The sequence below is a fragment of the Rhinolophus sinicus genome, chromosome 3 (genome assembly GCF_057876585.1).
Source record: "Rhinolophus sinicus isolate RSI-liver-muscle chromosome 3, RSI-T2T, whole genome shotgun sequence".
Classification (NCBI taxonomy): domain Eukaryota; kingdom Metazoa; phylum Chordata; class Mammalia; order Chiroptera; family Rhinolophidae; genus Rhinolophus; species Rhinolophus sinicus.
This window is the reverse complement of record NC_142503.1, coordinates 91220816-91245336: the sequence shown is the minus strand read 5'-3', so window position 1 is coordinate 91245336 and position 24521 is coordinate 91220816. Positions and strand designations below refer to the sequence as shown.

Sequence of the window (24521 nt, the reverse complement as noted above, 5' to 3'; positions counted from 1 at the left end):
CTTGTCCAGGAAGATCCAGTGTTGATGCCCCTTTACTATAAATGATAAAGTTCCAAGGTCCTCCAATTAAAGCTTGCCCCACCATCACTTCCCCCAGCCCCTTAAAAACCCTTAACCTAGTCCAGCGAGCAAGATGGATTCGAGGCACCGCTAGGTCTCTCACCTTCTCAGTTGGTACCTCCTCAATCAATAAATCTTTCCTTACTCCAAACTTGGACGTTTTGAGTTTTGGCTGTTCAAAGCATCAGGGAACACGAACTTTGGTTCCGTAACAGCAATGTTCTGCTTTTTGAAATGGTGGTTATATGGTGGCTCATTGCATAAAAATCACTGAGCTGTACATTTTTGTTTTGTGTACTTTTTTGTATGAGTGTTATACTTCAAAATAAAAAGGTTTTTAAAACTGCTTAACCAAATGATATGATTATAACCCATGACATAAATTATTTGAGTGCCCTGGGAGCTCATATAATTGCCTGAAAATGTAAGACCTATGACCAATGCCAGGGAGGTCTGCATCCAGGGTCTATCTGAGAGCATTCCAAGTTCCCTGGCAGACTCAGCGCTATGCTTTATTTTGTAATTTTCAACTGTGTGGATCAAAAGGAAATTCCACTAATTCCCTACATTACACATTTGTAGCAAATAATAGAAACCAACTTGAATTAGCTTAAGAAGAAAAAAAAGTACAGACTTTCCCCCAGAATCTAACCAGAGGATTGCAGCCTCCTTCAGGAGGAACTAAAACCAGGATCTGATAATACACCAGCCATCCAAGGCAGCTCTGCCTTCAGGATCTTTCTTGTTGGCTCCACAGATTCTCTAGTCTCAACGCTTCTGTTTATCCACTGCATTCTTCTCCCTACGTATGTGGACAGGCTCTGTCTGCTTTTTGTGCCCAGAGTAAAATGATGATTCCCCACAGTTGCTGAGCTTACATACCCTCAGGTCAGCCACAGGGAGACATTTGACTACCGCCAAGTCCAAAGAGAATCTGATAGGCTCATCTTGATCCAAAAACTGTGGGCTATCCAGATGTGGCATCTCTCTAAGAAAAGACATAATGAATAACTGGGCAGATTCCAAAAAAGGGGCCTGCTGCAGAAATTGTTTTTCAAATGATTAATTGCACAAATCATATATTCAGATGTTTTAAAAAGTAATTTTCCTTCTATTTCAGAGAGTTAGGAAAGAACATGCTTGGCCTCTATACCAAGGTTGCTTCTGCCACTGTCTAATCCAGCCACCACCAAATAGGTTTACTACTTAAAATAAACAACTGCTTACAGACACCCCCCCCCCCCCCAAAGTGCCATGGCTACCCTGGGCATTGTGGTGGGCCTGCTGGTATGCGTGGCTACCCTGCTACTCATCTCAGTCTGGAAGCAGATCTACAGCAGCTGGAAACTTACCCTTCACACACACTCCCCGGCCCTTTCCCGCTGCCCATAATTGGGAATTTTTTCCAGTTGGAATTCAAGAATATTCCCAAATCCTTCAGGGTAAGAGAAATGTTGATTTGGGAGGAGGAGAATTCAGGAATTAGATGTAATATGTGTGCGTTCACCTCATTGTCAGACAAATTTTTCTGAATTAACTGAATTAGTAGTAGTGTCCAAGAGTGACATTCAAAATATTTAGCTAATGGTACAACTTGGGCATGGGAAAAAAAAACAGAATAAAGAACTGCTTCAACTTTTTCATTAAATTGCTGTCTTAAAGAATAAATTCACAGACAGAGTAGGCGTCACCTTACACGAAACTAGTTATAATTAGCACGAATAAAGCTAATTCACAAAAGGCAAAGGTCAATTACTGGAATCCAGCAGGCCAATCTGGCCTGAGACTTGTTTTGCTGGGCTGCCACAGTGTTAGCCTAAAATCTGAGTTGGAATGCAGAAGGCTGTGCTTGTGCTCTCCAGAACCCCACAAGCTTCCCTCATTGGGGTTCATCCTCATTAACCCCAACCCTATGGAGTTACAATCTTACTACCACTAGACTCCAGAAGCACTGGTGGTTGTGACTTTTGATCAATTTACATAATTAAATGGTCAATGAGTCCATCTCTCTTAATCTAACAACTCTTTAAGTAATTAAACATGAAATGCAACACCTTCAAAGTAATCCTAGGCCAATTTTCTTAAAATCAACTGTTTAAAGATAATTCACTTAAAGCCATTTTTAGCTAAAGGTTTAATTGAGATATAAATACATTTACTTATAATCAATCACTTAAAGTCTCATAACATTTCTTTCTAGCTTTACCGAAATATAATTGACATATAACATTGTGTGTTTTAATGTGTACATGATGATTTGAAACATGTGTATATTGTGAAATAATTAGCACAATAAGTTTACTTGATATATCCATGACCTCACATAATTGCTTTCTTTTTTCTGTTTCTTTTTCGGTGTGGTGAGATCATTTCAGATTAACTCTCTTAGCAATTTTCAAGTATATAATACAGCATTGCTAACTACAGTCACCCAGCCGTACATTATGTTCCCAGAATTCATTCATTTTATAACTGGAACTTGGATCCCCCATTTCCCCTATTCCTCAGACCCTGGCAACTACCATTGTACTCTCTGTTTCTATGAGTTCAGCTTTTTTAGATTCCACATATAAGTGCGATCATACACTTTTTATCTTTCTCTGTCAGACTTATTTCACTTAGCATAATGTCCTAAAGGTCCATTCATGTTGTCACAAATGACAGGAATTCCTTCTTTTTATGGCTGAATAATATTCCAGTGAGTGTGTGTGTGTGTGTGTGTGTGTGTGTGTGTGTGTCTCACATCTTCTTTACCCAATCATCCATCAGTGGATCAGTGGACACTTAAGTTGTTTCCATGTCTTAGCTATTGTAAATAATGTTGCAATAAATATGCAATAAAACTGGATTGCCAGAGGGCAATCCAATTGAATGGTAATGATAATGATAGCTAATGATAGCTAACTTTTATAGAACGCCAAGTGCTTTACAAGCATATCTCACATTCCCTCCTCATAATAGATTCGCTAGGGAGGCATTATTATTTTTATCCTGATTTTTCAGCTGAAGAATCTGACGCTTAACCAGATAAGGCAAACTGACCACAGCCAGACGTCTGTGGAGGGATGAGGTTCAATTTGACCTTTCTGCTGTCCACGGGTTCTCAAACTCTAGCACGCATCAGAATCATCTACACAGTCTGTAAAAACATGGATTGCGAGGCCCCACTCCCAGACTTTCTGATTCAGCCCATGTGGAGTGAGGCCTCAAAAATTTCATTTCTATCATGGGCGACGCCCAAGCTGCTGGTCCCGGGATGCACTTTGAGAACCACTATTTCACACCTTTGTTCCTCACAGTGTGTCAGAGAACAGTCAGCATTGGCATCCCCTGGGAGCTTGTTAGAAATGCAGCATCTGGGGATCACCCTAGACCTACTGAATCAGGCTGCATTTTTAACAACAATCCCAAGTGGTTCGTGCACATGTGTGTACTCATCACGCACACTTTTGGACCTAGACGGACTCTAAAGGAGGCCACAGGCAAATTTTAATTTACAGAGAACGTTTCTGGGGAAAGGGTCACCAGGAAGGACTTCGATCACCCCTGGGACACAGAGGTGGGATGCGGAACAGCAAGCGGTGGAGCCCGGGGTGGAGAAGATTCGGGATTCCCTGGCGTTGGCACCGCCCCCTCCGCCTTCCAATAGCGCCCCGCCCCGCTCCTCCCGCGGAGCCGCGCCCGTTAATTGGCCAGCTGAGGCCCCCGCCCCCGCCCCGCCTCCCCGCGGAGGGCGACTACTGCGCAGGTGCCGACGCCGCGGTCTCCCCCTCGCGTCTCCGCGGGTCCTCCGGACCACCGAGCCTTCCTCCTAGAGCAGCCCCCGAGGAGTCACCTTCTCCCTTGCTTGAGTGCCAACCAAAGCTCCACCCGGAAGTGCAGAAGTCTCTAAGGTTCTTAGCGTCCGTTTCGGAACGCTTGTCGTTACTCTTTCATTCACACCATGTACGATCTTGGATGCCTGTCCTTTGGCAAAGAGATGAGCGAGGCACTGTCTCTGCCCACATAAAGGATTGTAGGATTGGGTGATAAATACTGTACCTCCTAGAAGATGGAGACATGGGGTCGGATATAAGAAAGCTGTCCCGGAGGGGTAACGGCCCTGAGCCTGACAGTTGCCTGCCATGTAGGCACTCAGGTGTTTGGTGAATGGAAATCTCCGGTTGGAGAGCATTCCGGGTGGAAGAAAGGTGGTTGTCATGAAAACGTCTCCGTGTGCAGGGCGCGTGGGTGCCTAGAAATGAAGCTGGAGAGGTAAGCAGGGTGATCCTGAAGGGTTTCGTGTGCATAATAGGAAATTTAGATAATGTCCTTAAACGGTATTTTTAATCAGGACATATGAGCTCTGATTTGCATTTTAAAATACAACTGGCAACCAGGCTGGGTTGGAGGAGGAAAAAATCTGAAGGCTGTTGGAGTATGGCGACAGAATGGAGCGGAGTGGCCTGATTACATATATGTATTCGTTAGCAATCTTTTCTGTTAAGATGTAACTGCCATGAGAGAAGGACTATGTCTGTTTAGTTCATTTCTCTTACCAGCATTTAGAAAGCCCTGGCACACAGTAGGCCCTGAACAAATGTTTGTTGGATAAATGAATGAATCAGTTTGCCCTTGATTGGACTTCCTACCTGTTTGGGTAGTAGATGAAAGTGGGAAGTAGAGGAGACTGATCACTGAAGATTGGAAGAACACAAATAGTGAAATTCTGTTCAGCGGGTATTTCCTGAGCACTTCTGGGCTGACTACTGACAAGATGCTGTAGGGTAGAAATCCAGAACAGGCTCCAGCTTCTGGTCAAGGGAGGGGCCCAGAGCCCAGAATGTGCTAACAAGTACCAGTTCTAGGTTTTAGTTCCCCCCCAACAAAAAAATGTCAGTTTCCCTTCTGTCCACTAACGTGACCAAATTTGAGAAGTACGTGCCTTTTTTTTGTTTTGAATATTACCATCCACATGCATAGAATCCATATGACTAGTTGTTTACCTTCACAGATAATGTAGGAAATGAATATCTTCATGCCTTTCTTTTTTTTGTTTGTTGACTATTTTCCCACAGGAGATTCTAATTAAATGATATTATATCTTGTAGGTCTTACTATATATTGTCTCATTGCTTTCCAAAAAGTTAATCATGGTAACAGCAACATCCATTTATGCAACAATTACAAATAGGTTATCTATGTGTAAGGCACTGAGCTGGGCTCTAGTGGTATAATATGAGCAAAATAGACACACACCTTGCCCTTATGTAGCTTCCAGTCTAGTATAGGAGGGTGGCATTAACCAGACCATCACACAAGTGTTTAATTACAAATAGATGAATAGTGTGAACTAAAAACAGCCGCTGCTAGCCAAGAGACAGAAACCAGTTTTACAATGATTTCAGCAGCACTGATGGTGGTTTGGGAGATTTTTATAATTTTACTACTGTATAAGCTAAACAAAGATTTCTCAGGATTGCTTCGCCTGATTTGGTTTTGAATTAACCTGAATTGCTTCTTCCTAGTTCACCTGCGGCTTAAGGAAAGTCCCTCTATTGTAAACCAACAAAAAAATTTACAAATTTATGCCTAAATTTTTAAAAGATGAATAACTAGAGCGTACGTATGAACTTATTCTCTTCACTTCTCCTATTTATCCTTTAACTGACTCCTCCTCTCCTCTGAGCGCACAGGTCTGTCTCTTAACTGAAGCAGGACCTGGGTTTGAATCCCAGCTCCTCCACTTCTAGCTCTGTGACCTTGGGCAGATTACTTAACCTTTTTTTTTTTTTCTTTTCTTTAAAGATTTTATTGGGGAAGGGGAACAGGACTTTGTTGGGGAACAGTGTGTACTTCCAGGCCTTTTTTCCAAGTCAAGTTGTTGTCCTTTCAGTGTTAGTTGTGGAGGGCACAGCTCAGCTCCAGGTCCAGTTGCGTTGCTAGTTGCAGGGGGCACAGCCCACCATCCCTTGCGGGAGTCGAACTGGCAACCTTGTGGTTGAGAGGATATGCTCCAACCAACTGAGCCATCTGGGAGGCAGCTCAGCTCAAGGTGCCGTGTTCAATTTTAGTTGCAGGGGGGCGCTGCCCACCATCCCTTGCTGGAGTCGAGGAATTGAACTGGCAACCTTGTGGTTGAGAGGATGCGCTCCAACCAACTGAGCCATCCGGGAGGCAGCTCAGCTCAAGGTGTCGTGTTCAAGGAGTTGAACTGGCAACCTTGTGGTTGAGAGCCCACTGGCCCATGTGGGAATTGAACCGGCAGCTTTTGGAGTTAAGAGCATGGAGCTCTAACCGCCTGAGCCACCAGGCCGGGCCGGCCCGCAGATTACTTAACCTTTTGATCCTCAGTTTCCTCATGGGTCAAATAGAGCTAATAATGGTGCCTTCCTGGTGTGATTTTTGGCCATGTATTTTTTCCTTTATGTAGGAAAAAATAAACGAGCAGAATAGAGTCTCTGGCTCCTGGAAGATTTCAGTACTGTGCCCAGTAGCCAACCAATACTTGTGTGGCTCACAAAAACACAGTGCTAACAAAGACAGCAATGTATAGGTTACAGTTTTATATTCTGAAAATGTAGGACAGGTAATACTCTCCCTCTCTACAGGAGACTTCACCTAGTCTGGATGAAGAGATGGTCTTCCCGAAGGAAGAGTCTTAGAGCTAAGAACTCAGGTCAGTCAGGGCAAAACCTACTTGTCATCTTACACTCTTCTCTCACATATCCAATCCATCAGCAACTCTTGCTCACTGTACCTAGTATCCTGAATCTGACCACACATCGCTTCTCGGCCTTTTGGCTAAGATCAAGTGTAGTATCTGAATCTGACCAAGTATCCTAAATCCCTTCACCCCCACCACAACTGCTGTAGACCAGGTCATCCCTGTCTCTTGCCTGGGCCACCACAGTAACCTCCTAACTGTCCTCCTGTATTTATTCTTGTCCTTACAGCCTTTTCTCCAACAGCAGCCAGAGGGATCCTTTCACAACGGATCATTGCTCAAATCATTACTGTATTGCTCAAAACACCCCTATGCTTTTCCATCACATGTAAAATGAAATCCAGATTCCTCACCATAGTCTGTAAGGCCGTAAATGACCGGCTATCTCTCTGCCTTCATTTTCTGTCACTCCTTTGCCCACTCCACTCCAGTCACATTGGCTTCCTGGTTGGGCCTCAAACCACCTTTGTACATTCACTCCTCTGTGTGTTTCACTTGTTGCTTTGTCTGCCTGGAATGTTCTTCCCCATTTACCTGCGTGGCTCATCCACTCACGTCAGTGCTCTGCCCACATATCACCTCTCAATGGCATCTTTGGGCACTCCTCCCATAGTATCCTCGTCTCTCACAATTCCTTTACCCTGCTTGATTTGTTTTCATTGCACTTTCAACTCCTGACATTATTGTGTTTTTAGTTATTTACTCATTCAATTATTTTTTTCTGTTTTCCTCCACTAAAATGCAAGCTTCGTGAGAACAGGAACTTAATTTTATTTAGTGCCAGTGTCAGGCACATAGTAGGTACTCAATAAGTATTTGTTGAATAAATGAAATCATGAATGAATGAATGAGCCAAATAAAAGGGGGGAGGGGATAGATGTTCCAGATAGAGGATACTGCCTGTGCAGAGGGCCTGTGGGGCTGGTGTACAGACAGGGAGGGGTAGTGTTACAGAGAAAACCACAGGCCCAAAATGGTCACTTGTGCTAAGGCCGATGATACCGAACCTAGATTTAATACCTGACCTAACTGCATTTTCATCCTCTCAGAAATGTTATCTTAATCAACCAGTCTGGAATTTTCTGATCGTGCACTAATAAGGTAATCTGTCACTTGGACCCTCTCTATCCTCCTTAGAAAGCAGCAGCAATCTGCATGATAAAAACCCTTGCCATTCCCTTCCCACACCCCCCAAAAGAAGATGTCCTGGTCTAAAAATAGTCTTTTCTTTGGTTAATAGCTCCCTTGTCCCACCCTTCTCCCTATAAAAACCTTCCATTTTGTACAGCCCCTTAGAGAGCCCTTCTGGTTGCTAGATGGGATGCTGCCCCATTCATGAATCGCTTAATAAAGTCAACTAGATCTTCAAATTTACTCAGTTGAATTTTGTTTTTTTTTAACAGTAGTAATGGAGAGATTGAAACCAGAGGGCAACCGAGTCCAGGGCTCATGCTGCCTGCAGCTCAGCCACTAGACCGACACAGGAGTTGGGCTATAGGATAAGCGTTTATTGTCAGAGCACCTGAGATCTGAGAAGGCAGCAGTCTTCGAAAACTGCCTTACCATTCTCAGACCGGCTTGGGGTATTTAAGGGAAAATCTGAGCATTTTTCCAGAGACTGCATGAGGGGGTCTGCATGAATCCTTCCCTCTGGCAATGTGGTTCTCCAGTGGTGTCAGCGACCCAGAAACAATGATGGGAGTAGCCTGGAAAGAATGTTGGACCACAGAAATTGTGATCAATAAGCATAAGGTATTAATCATAAGATTCGGGGTAATTTTCTAAAGCAGGGAACTGGGACAGGACATTCCGAGTTCAAGCCACAGGGGGATGATCTACTGTTAAGCTACAGGTCAAGGAAAGGTGAGGCCGGGGACATTTCGAGGCCTCTACTATGGGGGTTCCAACTGGGCCCTTCTTCAAGATGAGGCAGAATTAAGCATGGACCAGATAATAGAGGATGCTGTAGGCTCTGTTACAAGATTCTGGCCTGTGTTCTATGGGCCGTGAGATGAGCCATTAAAGTGTTTCAGGTAAATAGAGAATTGTGTTTTTATACGATCTCACTACTGGGTGGTCAGTTCATGGTAATGGGGCAATAATGGATGTATGGGACCAGTGAGGCGGCTGTCGAAGTCATCTAGGCAGAGATGACAGTGGTTTGCATTTGGATGCTTGTTGAAGAAGATGGAGACACGTAATTTGGATGTAAAATTAATAGGCACTGTTTCCTATCCCCATGACAAGGTGGATGATTGTGCTAACCAGACCCAACAAGACACAAACTCAGACTCAGGATCTTCACTGGCACACAACTGAGCCAACTGAGTAAGGCATTCCCTTTTTCCCCACATACATACATTCAGTGAACTCTGATGGAGATTTCGCCATGTGCCAGGCCTGTGCCAAGAGCCGTGGCAGATACAAAGATCACTAAGGTGCAGCAGGCCACCCCACAGAAGCAACACCCTAAAAAAATTAATAACCTTTGGCCTCCCCGTATCCCCTGCCTTGCCAGTACTTGCCCTCTGTCTTCAGTCCTGCTCTGCTTCCTATTACGTATCTTTTTATTCCCTCCACTTACCCTAAGGCACAGCCAAAATTAGGTGCTAGATGCATCTTTCAATGAATGTGAATTTTTCTCCTTGGCTATTATGCTAGTGGTCTTAAGGGAGCCAGTTCCCCAAACTAAGGTTTCTATCAAAGTTTACTGAGCTCATGTCAAAATCATTTCAAGTGCCCAAGCCAAATAGAGAATAACTTGCCTACCTAACTCACAAGGCTATCATGAGAATTAAAAAAAAAACACACAAGAAATTCAAGGGGCTTTGCAAATGTGAAAGGTGTTTGGATGGTAATCCCTGCATTTACAATGCCCTTTGTAGTCATGCTCTGCAACGATGAACATATATGGAGGAGGTCCCCTAAGATTATAATGGAGCTGAAAATGCCTGTGGCCTACTGACATCACAGCGTCGTAGCACAACACATTACACAAGTATCATTGTGTTACAGTTGCCTGCAGTATTCATTGCAGTAACATGCTATGCAGGTTTGTAGCCTGTACTGTAAAGCAGCAGAATTTATCACCCCAAAATATGTCTACTTGGCATAAGGATTATTTTAGGCCGGTTATTTTAAGAAACATACATGGGAGAAAACTCTGAAATCCAAGAAGTCACCCTTTGTAAAACGGAAATCTGCATTTGTAATGGTTTGAAATCACCTAACAATTTCTCAGAACGTATCCCCATCATTAAGCAGCACAAGACTATTGTTGGCTTTACTTCATATTTACAAATATTTATTAAACATTGACCTTGTGCTAGGAGCTGGAGATGCAAGGATAAACAAGATACAGTCTCTGCCTTCATGGAACTTACATCCTAATGTGTATTGGGGAGCATTGCGGGTCAAAGTTGTTAAACAAGTCAACAGAGTAAATCTGATGATCTAGTTGATAAGCAACTCATTGGGCCGAATCCCATCTAGCAACTAGAAGGGTGGTATTAACAAAATAAATTACTTTTAGACCAGGATATCTTTTAGTGGGGAGCAAGGGTTTTTATCATGCAGATTGCTTCTTGTTTCTATAGAGGGAGGAGGAGAGTGTGGAGAGCATCTTCTTGATAGTTTTACTTTATTGGTGCTTGACCAGAAAATTCCAACTGATTAAGATTACATTTCCGGGACAGACTGAAACTTCAAAAAGATCAGGTATTAAATCCGGGTTTGGTATCATGAGCTTTTAAGCACTGAGTGATGCTATTTTGGACCTGTGGTTTTCTCTTTAACAAGGTAAAAGGAATTTGAGCACTACCTACCCAGTCCCATCAACTGCAGAGAACAGATGCCAGAGGAAGCAGCAGCATTTCCCCTTTCCATGTTTTGTTGCTCCTCACTGCCAACCTCTTCATTGATCTTGAACTCATATGGCAGGCCATCCCCCTTAGGTACACCCAGAGGATGCTTTATCTAAATATTTAAAAGATTGAACCCTCTTTGCAGGCAATGGCTACAGCTTTTCTTTAAACTCCCTTTAATACTATCCCGTTACTATTTACTGCATTCTCTGGGCGTATGACTAACAGATCCAGTTATCTATCCTCTTGCCTTGTGAGAGTAAGAGGCCCTGGAAACCCTGGCACTTAATGATTTTCTTGCAGGCACTGAAAAGTCACTTAGCTTCCAGGGTCCCAGGTTTCTGGGAGCGTCCTAGAGCTGGTGTTAGGGCGTACGGAGGGCGGGGGTGGATAGGATAAAACTGATCCCTAAAAGTGTGATCTATGCCGGGTTCTTCATCTTCCTCTTTCTGCTCTTTTCAGTCAGGGTGGGGGGCCGAATAACCACCGAGATACAGTCGCAGACTTTCTTGAGGCAGCCTCCGTAGATGAAGAAACACGCAGGGCATCCGGAAAAAAGAACGTAGGGCTATAAGCAGCACTGTGCGCAGCCCACGCGCAACGGGATTGAGAAAAGTACGGATCCCGGCGTGCACTTCACTGCCCTCACCGGCGCGCTGATTGCGCGGGGAGGAAGTGGCGGGCGCCTCACAGGGGCTGGGCTCGGCGTCGGCTACGTGAGGTGATTGGCTCTGCATAGGGGAGGAGGCCCACTTCCGCTGGACGCCGGAAGTGTTTCTCTGCCCCGGCCTGTGGGCCATGGAGACGGTGGCACGGTAACGTCTGAGTTCTGAGCATTGCGGGGGCGGCGGCCATGGAGGCCGTGCTAAACGAGCTGGTGTCTGTGGACGACCTGCTGGTGAGGCCTGGCCCCGAGGAAAGGAAAGGAAAGATTCGGGCGGGTGGGTCCCGAGGAGAGTCAGATAGGGGCCAAACCCTATTCCCATCATAAGCGTTGCCCAGGGAAGCCGAACTACGGCTCCCGGCAGCCTTTGCAGCGTCCGGCACCTGCCGAAAGGCTCCACTTGGTCCTTGAGACTAATGGGAGTTGTAGTTTTCTATGCGCCACTACACCTCAGAGTCAGGGCCTGGAGTCTGGCGTGGAAAAACTAACGGGTTCTGGGTGCGTGCAGTATTTAGGAGGTCAGGGTGAGGATGTTTTTGCGTGCTCCTTCAATGGCAGGGAACTAGCGACCATCAAAAGTTTCAAATATTACTCACTGTACCCTGCACGGTGCTAAGTGCATTGCAGGCGATATCGCAGTCTTTGAGCTCTAGAAGGTAGGCACTATTCTTATTCCCGTTTGCAGCTAAGAAAAGGTCCAGACCTAGCAGGATGGGATGGGATGAGGGAAGCAGTCTCCAACGAGGGACTTCGTGGGCTGTTGAGCAGTTCTCACTGTTGAACAATGTGTTGACTGTTCACCCACTCGGAGTCAGCTGCTCCGGGAGCGGTTCCTGGAGCCGCCACCAGGTGGCATCTCCTCGGTACCACTAGGGGTAGGGGAGCGGAGGCGGTACTGTGCCGAAGGGAAGCCGAAAGCCTGGGTCCCAGGGATGGTGACAGCAGAATCTGTGGTGCCAGGAATCAAGACCCGTGAGGGAAATGGGGCAGCGACTGGGGAATATGGATTGTAACTGGAAATGGGCACCCAGGTCCATCAAAGAATGGTTCGCCCCCTTCATTTCTAAATGACTCCTCTCCTCTCCTATGGCAGAAGTTTGAAAAGAAATTTCAGTCTGAGAAGGCAGCAGGCTCGGTGTCCAAGAGCACGCAGTTTGAGTATGCCTGGTGCTTGGTGCGGAGCAAGTACAACGATGACATCCGTAACGGCATTGCACTGCTGGAGGGTGAGGTGCTCGGCTACCCGGCTCTTCCCTTCCTAACTGCCATCAGGGCCTGTCCTTCTTTACTGCCATTGCTCGTTCCCTCCCTCCATCTCAAGTGCTGGGATCCTATAGTACAGTCACCTCACAGTTATTAGGTTGGTGGAAAAGTAATTGCGGTTTAAAAGGTTAAAAATAATTGCAAAACCCGCAATTACCTTTGCACCAACCTCATATTTTCCAGTAAGCTCACTGCAACAAAGGGCTGTACATTAGCCTGGCTTCTCCCAGTGTACTTTTGGCTAATCACCACCTCATCATTGTTTTGCCAAATAGAATCAGTATGTCGGTTTCCACAGGACTTTGGTGATCTGGTAGTCTAACTATAAAGTGGCTTGTCTGAGATCACACAGCTAATTAACTAATGGCTGAATTGGGACTACAGGCTCCTGTCTTGTGTGTCCCAGTCCTGGGTCCTTGCCCCCCACCGTGGAGCTTATTCAGCAGCTGCTGAAAACTTTTTGTGAGAGTGGCCTGGAAGAAGTTCAGAGACAGTCCCAAAAACCTGGGAACAGATGGTGTTTTTTTGGTGGGAATCCTGTTTCCCATTGTTTTGGGATGGGTCACCATTTGTCAGAAGCACAATATTTGACCTTTCAATTTCTCTGTACCCCCTTTCTCATGTGTAAGCAAACAGTCAGTGTACTAGCAAAGGATGCCTATTATAAATCAATAAAAATAAGACTCTTAATGCAAATAATCTCACCCTACATTGTCTAATTTGCCAATTCAGATTTTTCAGATTTCCTGTAAAGCTGTGTCCTGCTATAGAAGTAGTCTCTAGGACTGCCAGTCTAGTTGAGACAGACAATTGGGAAGATTTATAAACACCTGCAAAGCAACAAAAACTTAGCAACAAATTCTAGTGCATAGAGTACAACTGAACACATAAGCCTCTGGGAAGTAACTCACTGAGTTAAGAGAGTCGGGTGAGGTCATTCAGGGAAGACTAATTGAAGGTGAGTTTTGAGCTGATTTTTTAAAGGGAGAGTGAATACAAACTTATTTTTAACACTTATTTGGGCAACAAGCAACTGTAATTGAAACACAACAGATTTCAAAACTAAGGAGAGCTGCCTTTTGGCTTCTCCAGTGCCTTGAGTTCCTTTCAGTGCACTTGGATGAAGCAGAGTTGACTGCAGTATTGTGTGTTGATCACCAGGGTGTTCGGGCAGCCTGCGTCCACGCTGCCCCAGAGCTCTGACTGGGAAGCCAGGTGTGACTGCAGTTGGAAGGGTGGCTCGGAACTTTCTCCTAGGATCATATAGGGATTCAAAGAGTGGAAGGTGTCTCTGGGACACAAGCACTAGGAAAAGAGAGAAGTGGTTTTCACCCTCTCCCTCCTCTCCGTAGAGCTGCTAACCAAAGGGAGCAAAGAGGAGCAGCGGGACTATGTCTTCTACCTGGCTGTGGGGAACTACCGGCTCAAGGTAAGGCAGACAACTCCCTGTGCCCACTCCACCCTACTTGGGTGGTCCACAGCACCCTCTCCTTTCTCTCCTGGGTAAAGCCTGAAGAAGGCAGTAGGCAGGGGGTGGTGTCAGGTACAGAGGTGCAAGGTGATAGCAGGTCAGGATGCTGATAGCAGGTCAGGATGCTGAGGGAAGGTGAAAGACAGGATCAGAGTGCCGAGGGTGTGGGAAAGGTGACGTCAGGATTGGGGTGCAGCCCCAGGCATGGGCTGTTATCTCCCCTAGCTTATCACCCCCCCACACACAGTTGGGGCTGTTTGTGGACTCTACTCCATTGGGTGGGGCTGGAGTGAGGGAGGGGGTGGAGGTAGAGGGAGGAGCCCCCAGGGCAAGCAAAAGGAAGGCCCCTCTGAACGGCAGAAGTAGTGCTGGAATACTGAGGGTGTGTGTGTGTTTTCCCTGAGTGTAGGAATATGAAAAGGCCCTAAAGTATGTGCGAGGGCTGCTGCAGACAGAGCCCCAGAACAACCAGGCCAAGGAACTGGAACGGCTCATTGACAAGGCCATGAAAAAAGGTGAATGCCTTCCTCTCTGTCTTCCTCTACTCCCCACCCTCCTGTCTCCCTGGCCCCAAGTTTACTCTTCTCCCCACCCCCACACCTGGGCTCTCTGCTTTCTTTAAATGACTCCCCTCCCACCAGTTCCTCCTCAAACCCCCAGAAGCCGCCTTTATCCAACCCTGGAGTCCGTTACCCTGTGACTCCAGGTGGAGAAGCACATCTGTTGAGGAGCAGTGGGCAGAAAGAACATGGTAGCCGTGGTCCCAGATGGCTCAGGCTGGACTCCTGACTCACAGTCTCCCTTTACCTCTCTCTCCAGATGGACTGGTGGGCATGGCCATTGTTGGAGGCATGGCCCTGGGTGTGGCAGGAGTGGCTGGACTCATCGGACTTGCTGTATCCAAATTCAAATCCTCCTGAACAATACTGCACCTCTGCCTCTGCCCAGGGATACTTGGGAGCCCATGGCAGACACTCGGAGAGTGGCCCATCCATCCTCACTCTCTCTTCTCCTAAACCCCATCACTGTCCTTTATGGCTTCAACTTCCTCTCCCCTGAGACCTGTCCTTTAGCCCCAAATCATGTGCTTTGGGATGAATGTAAATAAAATTGGGCTTTGGCTTGCCAACCTCTGTGTCTCTGTTGAGGAAGGGCGGGTCCCCTTGAGCCCAGAAGTGGGGGTAACACCTGGTCCTTTCTTGCTCTGTGTTCTCCCACTCCTACCCCCCACGCTGTTGTGGGGTTCTCCTTTGTCTGCCGTGCTGCCTAGACCCCACACCCTTCCTTCCTTCCCCAAAGCCACGTGGCGCAGCCTGGATCCTGGGGGAAAGCAGAGACCGGAGGTGGGAAGGGCAGAGCTAAGGGGACAGGCCTGGATTTATGTCTCCTGTCTCCTCTGACCCACTCAGCTGCTTTTCAGCACGTGGAGTTTTCCACACCAGGGGGGCCCCCCACTCAGTTTCCTCCAAAACCTCCGCCCTTCCCCTCGCTTTGTCCTCCTGCGTCCTCCCCTTCCTCCTACCCTAGTCTCCTTAGGGGAGGGGGTGCTGCTGGTGGGGGGGAAGGAAAGAGGTATTTGGCATGGAGTTGGCAGGGGTCTTGGGAGAGGTTAGGAACCCAGGACACCCCAGTTGTAGGCTCTGAGATGGAAGGTGGAGACCCAGTCCCCACCCAGCCCGCTTTGCCCCACACCCGCTTCGTGCCAGGCTCAGCGTGGGCCTGTCTTGCTTCACTGCATACCTCTCATTCCACAGCCAAGCCTGCCCAGCTGGGGGATCGGGGAGGAGGCCCCTGAGGGGAGCACGCAGGAGCCTGACACGGGAGGTTGGGGAATGGGGGCTTACACTTCAGCTCAGTGACGTCCTGTGTATTGCCTGGGTGTAGGATCAGCCCCTTGGAGTCAGCTCCAGCCGCAGTTGCCAGAAGAGAGCCAGGGCTGTCCCACTGTGGCCTTGGGGTGGAAAATGAGACTATCTACTGTGGGACAGGTGCTCTGCCTTGGCTTGGGGTGGGGACCCAGAGGTTTCTAATCCATCATAATTAATAGAGCTAGTGACAGCTCTGATAACTGAGCTGCTTAGATTAGCCCCGGGAGCACCTGCGCCTGTGATTTGTCCCCCACCCGGACCCTGGGCAGCAAGATCAAGCTTGTTGCTGATGGTCAAAGATCAACCCACCAAAGGGAGGGTAATTCAAGTTCAGGAAATTGAAGTTTGGAGGAAAGTAACACTTGATGGCCTCACACTGGGCAGATGGCACCGAGACCCAGGACAGTCACCAAGTATCAAGCAATTCATACATGTGGGGAGGTTTGATCTGTGGTCACAATTCTTATTACAACCTATGAGGTGAGTCGTAGTAGATCTTGTTCACAGAAGCAGAAATGAGCTCACGGGACTCAAACTTCATGCCCGTGTCACTTTGGTAAATAATGGTCTGGGTTGAATCTTGGTTAGTTGTATTCCAGAGCCATGGGTTTCCCCCACAGACCCCGTTCCTTTCAACTTTTAATCTTCCTGGGAGACTCAGTGCCCCAACCCCTTTGAGTTTCTTGAACTTTTCTCACCAACCTCAGGTGGCTCTGCTCCCTCGTTCCTTCCCCCATTGAAGGCAGTGGTGGCCTGTCCGTGGTCATTCTCCGTCTGTCTTCTTGTACCTCTTATTTCATTCTCTGGCCTCTGATGAAAGCTGAGTCAGAAACAGACGCTTCCCCTTGGCTCCCAGTGCCTCCCATGGGGGCCCCTCCTTGGCTGTATCCGTTAGTCACTCCCTAGTAAGTCCCCCCCCCACCCTTGTGGGGCGGGGAGCCCAGGGCAGCCCAGAGGCAGTGGACTTTTGGCCCGTTTCGTTTATTCCCTCCATCTCCTCGTCAACATCTGCCGTGGGCTCTTGGTTCATTCCTTTGACCGACCTGCGGGAAAGCAGAGACCCAGAGAGAGGGAAGGAGGCAGAAACCCGGAGACAGACCAGAGGCCAAGGCTGCAGCCTATCTTCCGCCCTTCCTCTCCCTCCCCACCCTGCCTTAACACCCCTCCTTAGCCAAAGCCCCTCGAGGTCCCCTGGGGCTCATCCCCTCCCTGCGGGGCCCCAGGCGGCCCTCAGGGCCTTCGTCCCACCATGTCAGTGGCTGTGGAGACCTTTGGCTTCTTCATAGCAGCCCTGGGACTGCTCATGCTGGGGGTGACCCTGCCAAACAGCTACTGGCGAGTGTCCACTGTACACGGGAACGTCATCACCACCAGCACCATCTTCGAGAATCTCTGGCACAGCTGCGCGACTGACTCCCTGGGTGTCTACAACTGCTGGGAGTTCCCATCCATGCTGGCTCTCTCCGGTACCGGGCGGAGGGTGAAGGGAGCAGAGGGAGGGCGGAAGGTTGGAGAGAGCCCCGGGAAGTGTGGGTGCCGCCTGCGGTCCGGCCTTGGACACCATACAGAGAAGGGAGGCCTGATTCAGTTCTGGGACCTGGGCTCCTGCAGCCGGGACGGAATGGTAGTGGCAGCCTGGTCACACATGGCCCCCTGCCCTAGTGGGAATGCTCTGTTATAGTGGTTACAAGTGTAGTGGTTACAAGGCCCGGGCTCAGACTGCCAGGTCCAGTGCTGCTGTTTCCTAGCTCTGCACCTGGAGCAGGGGGTAAAATGAGCTTCATTTGACCCATCTGTAAAATTAGGGGCATCATAGCACCCATTCACAGGGTGCTCGTGGGGATTCTATGAAATAAAAGGTGCAAAATGTTAATATGTTAGAATCTATATGCACTCAAACAATGTTAGCATTTTAGTTTCGGGGTGGGAAGGCTGTGGTTTTTGGGGTGAAAAGGCCCCATCTTGGATTCTTGAGGGTTGAGACAATCTCAGTAGCCTCCACTGGGGCACCACTGCCATGGAGAGTTCCAAAGTGCTGTTAAGGAGATCCTGGGTGTCTACTGTAAGCAGGTGGTGGATGTACATGTGTGTTCAGGATTCTCAGGGCAGTGTGTTTCTGTGGTTCTTGGTGCGCTGGAACCTACAGCTCTGTTGGACCAGGAAGGTTCTCCCTTGTGGCTGCAGCATCTTCCCACTTGCTGCTCACCCTCTAGTGGCCCCATCATCCCCCAGGGGAGTCTCCCTGCAGTCGGCCCCATGCCAGAGACCAAGAAGGGATGACCAGGGGTCCTCTGCGGTGCGTCTCCTGCACCCCCACCCATGCTCTCACTGCACCATCGCCGGGTCCTCCTGGACCCATCTCGCTCTTCCAGTCCCCTTCTGCAGGTGCCGGGGGTAGGAGAAGGAACCGAGGCCAACACTGGGTTTAGAGCAGGGCTCCACAAAATCCCCCAGGAATGCCAAAGATGCTCTGAGCAGTTAGGGGGTCAGGGTAGGTCTCGTGCCCCCACTATCTTCCTGAGTGCAGCTATCCAGCACTGAGGGGCACCTGGGGTCCAGGTGTGGTGCAAAGTACTTCACACACACCATTGCAGGGTTGTTTACAACAGGCCTGTGTCGGGGACTTTAGTCGCCTCATTTTACAGAAGCTGGAAAACACCAGGAATGAGCGTTAACCTGCCCAGTCACACAGGTGGTAGGGGGGTTGGAATCCTGACTCGTGGGTCACTGAGTCCTGAGCTGGCTGATTGCCAAGGCTGGTTCTGGTCCTGAATGGGGTCGTGACTGTCATTTAGTCACCTCCCCCACATCCACCCCCAGCCACAGTCTGTGCTCATCTCCCTTCAATAATCACCCTTTGTCTACCAGAGCTGGTCTGCCCCAGGTGGCGATGAGTGATGGATGGGTGAGGAAAAAATATAGGGTAAATGGAGAGAGTGGGAACTCTGGAGGGAGTGGCTGGGAGTGAGAAAGTGCTCCCAGAGAACTTTGTTCCTCCTCCCTACCTTCCAACTCCTGGCCACTTAACATCCTCTTGGCAGGGACCCAGCCTCTTCCCTTCAGCACGGGTGGCACTGCCCCACCCGGGAAAGGGGTGCAAGGTCCTTGGCATGCTTGGCAACTATCAAAGACAGAGAAGGGGGAAGGGGGCCAGGAAGGGAGCCAGCCATTTCCTTCAGCTTTGAGAAAGGGGAAACTGAGGCACTGAAAGCCTGTGTGCAAGACTGACATGGATTGGTCCTGAGCCCAGGTATCCCACCTCTCAGATCAGCAACGGCCCTGGACCTAGGGGCCACTGCTGTCCCCTCCTGGTCACTCCAGGAAGAAGTTCAGTTCAGGATGTCCTGCACTGTGCCAGGCACTAGGTGGGACCTGGAGAGAGGCTGGTGTGGAGCAGTGGCGGGGGCGCCCAGGTGTGCTTCCTGGGATACACAGAGCGGGTAGTGCTCTAACGGCCGTGGTTCTCAGCTGCGCGATTTTGCCCCCTAGAGATCATTTGACAGTCTACACATCTTGATTTTCCCGTTTGGGGAGAGGGCTACTGACATCTAGTGGTGGAGGCCGCTACACATTCTACAGGGCAGGGGATGCCCCCCCAGAACAAAGCAGTAGCTGGCCAGTGCCTCCGTGGCGCCAAGGAGAGGCCCTGTAATGGTGAAGAGCACTGGTGTTGATGGGGTGGGAGGGGCTGGGACTCCTGGAGACCCAGGTAGCTCCTGGGAAGGAGGGGTATGTGACGCCTCAGTCTGTAGGCTGGATGGCCCTGAAGGGGAAGGAGAGGATTTGGGGACTGAGGCCTGAGCAGGAGCCGTAAGGGGCTGGTTGTCATAGAGGGGAGAGGAGATGGAGGGGGAGGGGCTGGCTCAGGGACCCATGGCTGCACCCCACCTTCCTAGGGTACATCCAGGCCTGCCGGGCACTCATGATCACCGCCATCCTCCTGGGCTTCCTGGGCCTCTTCCTGGGCATAGTGGGGCTGCGCTGCACAAACATTGGGGGCCCAGTTCTCTCCAGGAAAGCCAAGCTGGCGGCCGTTGCAGGGGCCCTACACATACTGGCTGGTAATTGTGGGAAGGTGATGGGTGGGCCCTGTGCTGTGTTGGGGGGTAAGGGGTGGCCCTCAGCAACAGACTCTGGGGTTGTCATCTCCAGCTCCCACTTATGGCTCTTGCCTCACCTTTCCCTTTGCGATGACACCTGCCCTCCCGGGCTCAGCTCTTCCCTCTCTCCCTGCTCACCCCAGCTTCACCCATGCTCACCCCAAATCCCTTGGCTACAAATCAGTCCATCAGCAATGTTTCTTGAGCCCCCATAGGAGCCAGGCATGAGCGAGGTGTGGGAGGGACCCCAAAGGTGAGAGGAAGTGAGGGTCTGCCTCCAGAGCTTACAGCTGGCTGGGAAGACCAGAGTCAGGGCACACATACACGAAAACAATACTGTACACCAGGCCATCCCTTTTCAGTTTATAAAACACCCACACACATCACCGCACAAGCGAGGTGGGCAGGGTCTCGTCCTGTTCTCCAGGTGTGGAAACTTACTGGAGGACAAGCCCTCAGTGAGTGGCAAGGTTGGTCATGTAGCTCAGGGGTCTCGCTGGCTTCAGGCCTTCACTGCACTGAGTGGCAAAGGCATGTGACAGGCTCTGAGGGCTTTGTAGGGCCAAAGGACAGGGGTCTCAGGAAAGGCAGGGCTGCTTGGGGAAGACTGCACGGGACAGCTGGGCTTTTGAGGGTTGATGGAGCACAGTCCAAGTGAGGAAACTAAATAATCAAGGAGTTAGAGGGCAGGGATGAACAAGGTAGGTCAGGGATAAAGAAGGGGGCGAGGGAGAGCTCAGGAGCCGAGCGCGGGAGCCTAGACAAGAAAGGTTGGCTGGGGTGGGGTCCCGGGTGCTCCATCCAGAAGCTTACAGTTGACCCTAGGAAACGGAAGGGCCATGAGCCCGGGAGGAGGAAGAAAGGGAGGGAATGAAACTTGCTCTTGGACTTGATACCCCACATCCTACTCTCTGGGCTGCCCCTGCCTGGCCTTCCCCAAGTTTCCTAGGGGTCTCTGGTGCTAGTGCAGTTCTCTCCCTGCCCCAGGTTGCTGCGGGATGGTGGCCATCACCTGGTATGCCTTCAACATCACCAAGGACTTCTTCGACCCCTTGTATCCTGGAACCAAGTGAGTGTGGGAAGCCCACACTCGGAGACAGTGGGTGGGACTCGGCCCTGTCCTGGAGCTAGCGCCGCCTGGCGTTCTCCTTGTCCCCAGGTATGAGCTGGGCCCCGCGCTCTACCTGGGCTGGAGTGCCTCACTGCTGGCCATCCTGGGCGGTGTCTGCCTCTGTTCCAACTGCTGCTGTGCTCCCGACGACAACCCCGCCGCCAGGTAAGGGAGGACGAGCGGGCGGGGGGGGGGGGGGGGCGGGGGGGGGCGGGACGAGGGCCGCACCTCCCTCTGACCCATGCCCCCTCCCCCACCAGCACCCGGCTGCCCCACAAGGCCTCTGCACTGCAGTCCACTGGGCTCTCTGTCCGCCTGCGTCCCGCAACCACGGATGAAGAAGGCGACAACAGCTTCGGCAAATACGGGAAAAACGCTTACGTGTAGGAGGCCTGACCTGTTAACCCCATTCCCTTCCCACTGCCCCCAGTGGACAGGGGTTCCCGGAACCCCGGGCTGCAGGGGCAGACCCCTGCTTGGTGTGACAACTCAGGAGTAAGCCACGACCCAGGGGCAAGCCATACCCCCAGGCTCCACCCTGGTCATGGAAGCCGCGCCCCACTCAGGCCCCGCCTCTCCAGTCCGAGCTCCGCTCTGGCCACACCTCCTCCTTCTGGCCAACAACCCACCTCCTGAGAACTCACTTCCGACTCATGAGGCTGGACCGACCCCTCCTTATATTGACCCCTCTGGGCGGTTACGGGGGAGGAGGCGTCCCGGAGTGTTTGCATTCTATATAAACACATGCATAAATAAATTTATATTGTGAACTGTTACGGTCTGAGAGTGTCTGGCCAAGCAAGGGGTGGCTGGAGGAGCACCCAGGGTCGTCTCAGTTCTCAAACCCCAGACTGTCACCGATCCTCTCCATCGCCTTTGGACTGTCTCATCCAGCAAAACAGAGGCACAGAGGCAGGGTTGCAAGTGATTTCAAGAGTGTGGCACTCTTATAATCCCTGATAAGAGTCATCATGGAGCAGATCTTGGAAGACCCAGCTTTAGGAAACTGAAAACAGCAGAGGTACTGCCTGACCAGCCTGAGGTACAAGTCACTTGTTTTACTCTGGAGCTTTCTTCACAGCTGTACAAGGAGACAGGTGGCCTAGAACGGAGTTTCTTTATCTGGGCCTGAGAGTGGATCTCAGAAATTGACAAGCCCTTTGAAATTGTGTCAAGTCAAGGGTCTGGTGCAGATACATTTTTCTGGGGAAGGTTCAGTAACTTCCAGAAAAGTCTCTGAAGGTCTGTTCACAGAGGCTTACGTATCAGTGGTGTGTGACTCAATGGTGTCCAGCTCAGACATAGCAATAGGCCATGGGCAGGCTTGGCACAGACCCAGTGGGTACTGAGCAGAGCTGGTGCCCACTTAAGACAAGCAAATGAAGCCCTGAGAAAGAAGTTTGGCATCCAGTGGAAGGGGGTGATAGAGAGGACCCCATCCTGGTACCTTCCCCTATAGTACTGACTATGGTGACCAGTCACATGGGGGTGGCATGGGTTCTGACTTCCGCCCCCTCCCCCTTCCCATCTGCTCACCTGTACTGAATCTCTCCTGGGATGTAAAGACACTCACGTCTGCATTCTAACTGGACCCTCTCTCCCAAGCTTCAGAAGTACATACACGCCCTGTGTTTTCACCAGGCTGGACAAATTCATTACTTTCCCCAAAGCCTCAGTTCCTGTCATTCCTATTACCAGCACTGCCAACCTCTCAGACACACAGACAGACAACCTCAATCATCTCTGGCTTTTCCCTTCACTTCCCCTCCTCCACCCTCTCCCCTTAGCTGCCAAATCCTACCAGTTCTCCCTCTGCCATGTTTTCACATCCACCTACTTCACTCCCTTCATTGCCTGGTCCTGGGTCAGGCCCTCACCTTCCCTTGTCAGGACTCATCACAGGATTCCCGTAATTGAGCTTCTTGTCTATATTCCTCTACTGGGGTATCATTCGTTGGCCTACCCTGGCAGCTCCCTCATGGCTCAGAAAATAAAAGAAAGCCCAAGACAATTAAGACCTTGACATACTGCCCTAGCCCACCTTTCTATCCCCACTTCTTCCTCTTCCTCTGTACAACTGTGCTCTCAGCAAGCTGGACTGCTCAGTGGCCTTGGAAACACATTCGAATCAGGGCTTCCCACTGGGCCCCACCCAGAAACACTAGTGCTTTCTGAGCTATTCCCTACATAAAGGGTTCCATGGCCAAGAAGTCTGCAAATATCCTATCCCCTTCATATTCTGCTTTTGGACCGTTTGTAGATGTCCTATGGCCAAGCCAGTCCCCTGACCAAGTCCAAAGTCCACGTGGAAGGGACTGCACAGAGCACAGACACTGGAAAGTGTTTCATGGGGGCCCTTTGTGTGACAATCTACCATGGCAAGTACTCGCCCATGTACTTGTTAGCAAACCAATAGTGGGTTTCTCTCTCAGAATGAGACACATAACTGAAAAAGAATCTTGTAATTCTGAAAGGCCATGAAAGTGCCACAGGGATGCCTAAGTCCTCCTCAGTGAATGACAAGAGACAACTGCGACTCCTGAGGCCACACAGGTACTACCAATCCAAACCCTCCCTCTGCTCCACCCCATAGCTTCTACCTCCTTTCTTTTTTTTTTCTTTCTTATTGTTATTTTTTTTTATGTTAAATTTATCATTATTTTTTTTATTAAATTTATTTCGGTGACAATTGTTAGTAAAATTACATAGATTTCAGGTGTACAATTCGGTATTACATCATCTATAAATCCCATTGTGTGTTCATCACCCAGAGTCAGGTCTCCTTCCATCACCATATATTAGCTTCTACCTCCTTTCACAAACTCCGGCCCACCTCTTCTCATTGCCTCCCCCTCGGGGAAACTAACCTGAGCCAAGGCTCACATTCAAGCATTTAGATATGTGCCTTAATATGACCACTAGGTTTTGATTTCTTTGTCCATCAGCCATGGTCATCAGGCTCTGAGGGCTATTGCCACACTTACACTTTTTAGCATTTATTTTCTCCTTTTCTAGAAGTTAGAGCACCAAGACATGGCCTCTGTCCTCAAAAAACTCACAAACGAGGAGCAAAGAGAAATGTGAACACCTAGTTGTCATAGAATGGGCCAGATGCTAGGGCTACTCTGAGAAACCCTCCAGATTGAGGGAAATGACTGTGAAAAAGCTCCATAAGAAACTGCTTTAGGTCTTGGGCAATGATGTCAACAGCTGTCACTGACTGAGTACTTCCCAGATGCACTGGACTAGGTGCATGGTCCCATGTCATCTTCACAATATCTGGGAGGCAGCTACACAGAGTCAGATAAAGTGACCTGTCAACCTACAAAATCGGTATGTAGTGGGACCAAGATTTGTCTAAGACTAAGACACGTCAGCCTTCTTCCCAGAACCCACGGCTCTCCAAACAAATTCA

The 24521-nt window shown here is 49.4% G+C and overlaps 2 protein-coding genes, 1 long non-coding RNA gene and 1 pseudogene across 3 annotated transcripts; all 4 read left to right on the top strand.

The window, feature by feature from the left end:
* The first annotated feature begins 6823 nt into the window (after positions 1-6823).
* Positions 6824-6900, top strand: LOC141570953 (U2 spliceosomal RNA; annotated as a pseudogene).
* An 894-nt stretch (positions 6901-7794) lies between these two features.
* On the top strand, positions 7795-9114 carry LOC148758528 (uncharacterized). The gene is made up of 3 exons (XR_016020737.1): positions 7795-7867; positions 8170-8518; positions 9014-9114. It is a non-coding gene; the product is annotated as an uncharacterized LOC148758528 (long non-coding RNA).
* A 2255-nt stretch (positions 9115-11369) lies between these two features.
* FIS1 (fission, mitochondrial 1) lies at positions 11370-15156 on the top strand. Its single transcript, XM_019752807.2, has 5 exons — positions 11370-11527; positions 12387-12519; positions 13909-13985; positions 14437-14542; positions 14847-15156. The coding sequence occupies exons 1-5, from the start codon at positions 11483-11485 to the stop codon at positions 14945-14947; spliced, it is 462 nt and encodes a 153-aa protein (XP_019608366.1). The 5' UTR covers positions 11370-11482; the 3' UTR covers positions 14948-15156.
* Positions 15157-16847: 1691 nt separating this feature from the next.
* CLDN15 (claudin 15) lies at positions 16848-21876 on the top strand. The gene is made up of 5 exons (XM_019752681.3): positions 16848-17361; positions 19792-19956; positions 20983-21064; positions 21155-21271; positions 21367-21876. The coding sequence occupies exons 1-5, from the start codon at positions 17145-17147 to the stop codon at positions 21491-21493; spliced, it is 708 nt and encodes a 235-aa protein (XP_019608240.2). The 5' UTR covers positions 16848-17144; the 3' UTR covers positions 21494-21876.
* Positions 21877-24521: the final 2645 nt, after the last annotated feature.

What these genes read in the sequence shown, in the direction of transcription:
- FIS1 (XM_019752807.2), top strand. Translation starts at nt 11,483, where the DNA reads ATGGAGGCCGTGCTAAACGAGCTGGTGTCTGTGGACGACCTGCTG. An exon ending in CGGCATTGCACTGCTGGAGG is followed by an intron (nt 12,520 to 13,908) that starts GTGAGGTGCTCG and finishes TCCTCTCCGTAG; the next exon opens with AGCTGCTAACCAAAGGGAGC. An exon ending in TGGGGAACTACCGGCTCAAG is followed by an intron (nt 13,986 to 14,436) that starts GTAAGGCAGACA and finishes CCCTGAGTGTAG; the next exon opens with GAATATGAAAAGGCCCTAAA.
- CLDN15 (XM_019752681.3), top strand. Translation starts at nt 17,145, where the DNA reads ATGTCAGTGGCTGTGGAGACCTTTGGCTTCTTCATAGCAGCCCTGGGA. An exon ending in ATCCATGCTGGCTCTCTCCG is followed by an intron (nt 17,362 to 19,791) that starts GTACCGGGCGGA and finishes CCACCTTCCTAG; the next exon opens with GGTACATCCAGGCCTGCCGG. An exon ending in GGCCCTACACATACTGGCTG is followed by an intron (nt 19,957 to 20,982) that starts GTAATTGTGGGA and finishes TCCCTGCCCCAG; the next exon opens with GTTGCTGCGGGATGGTGGCC.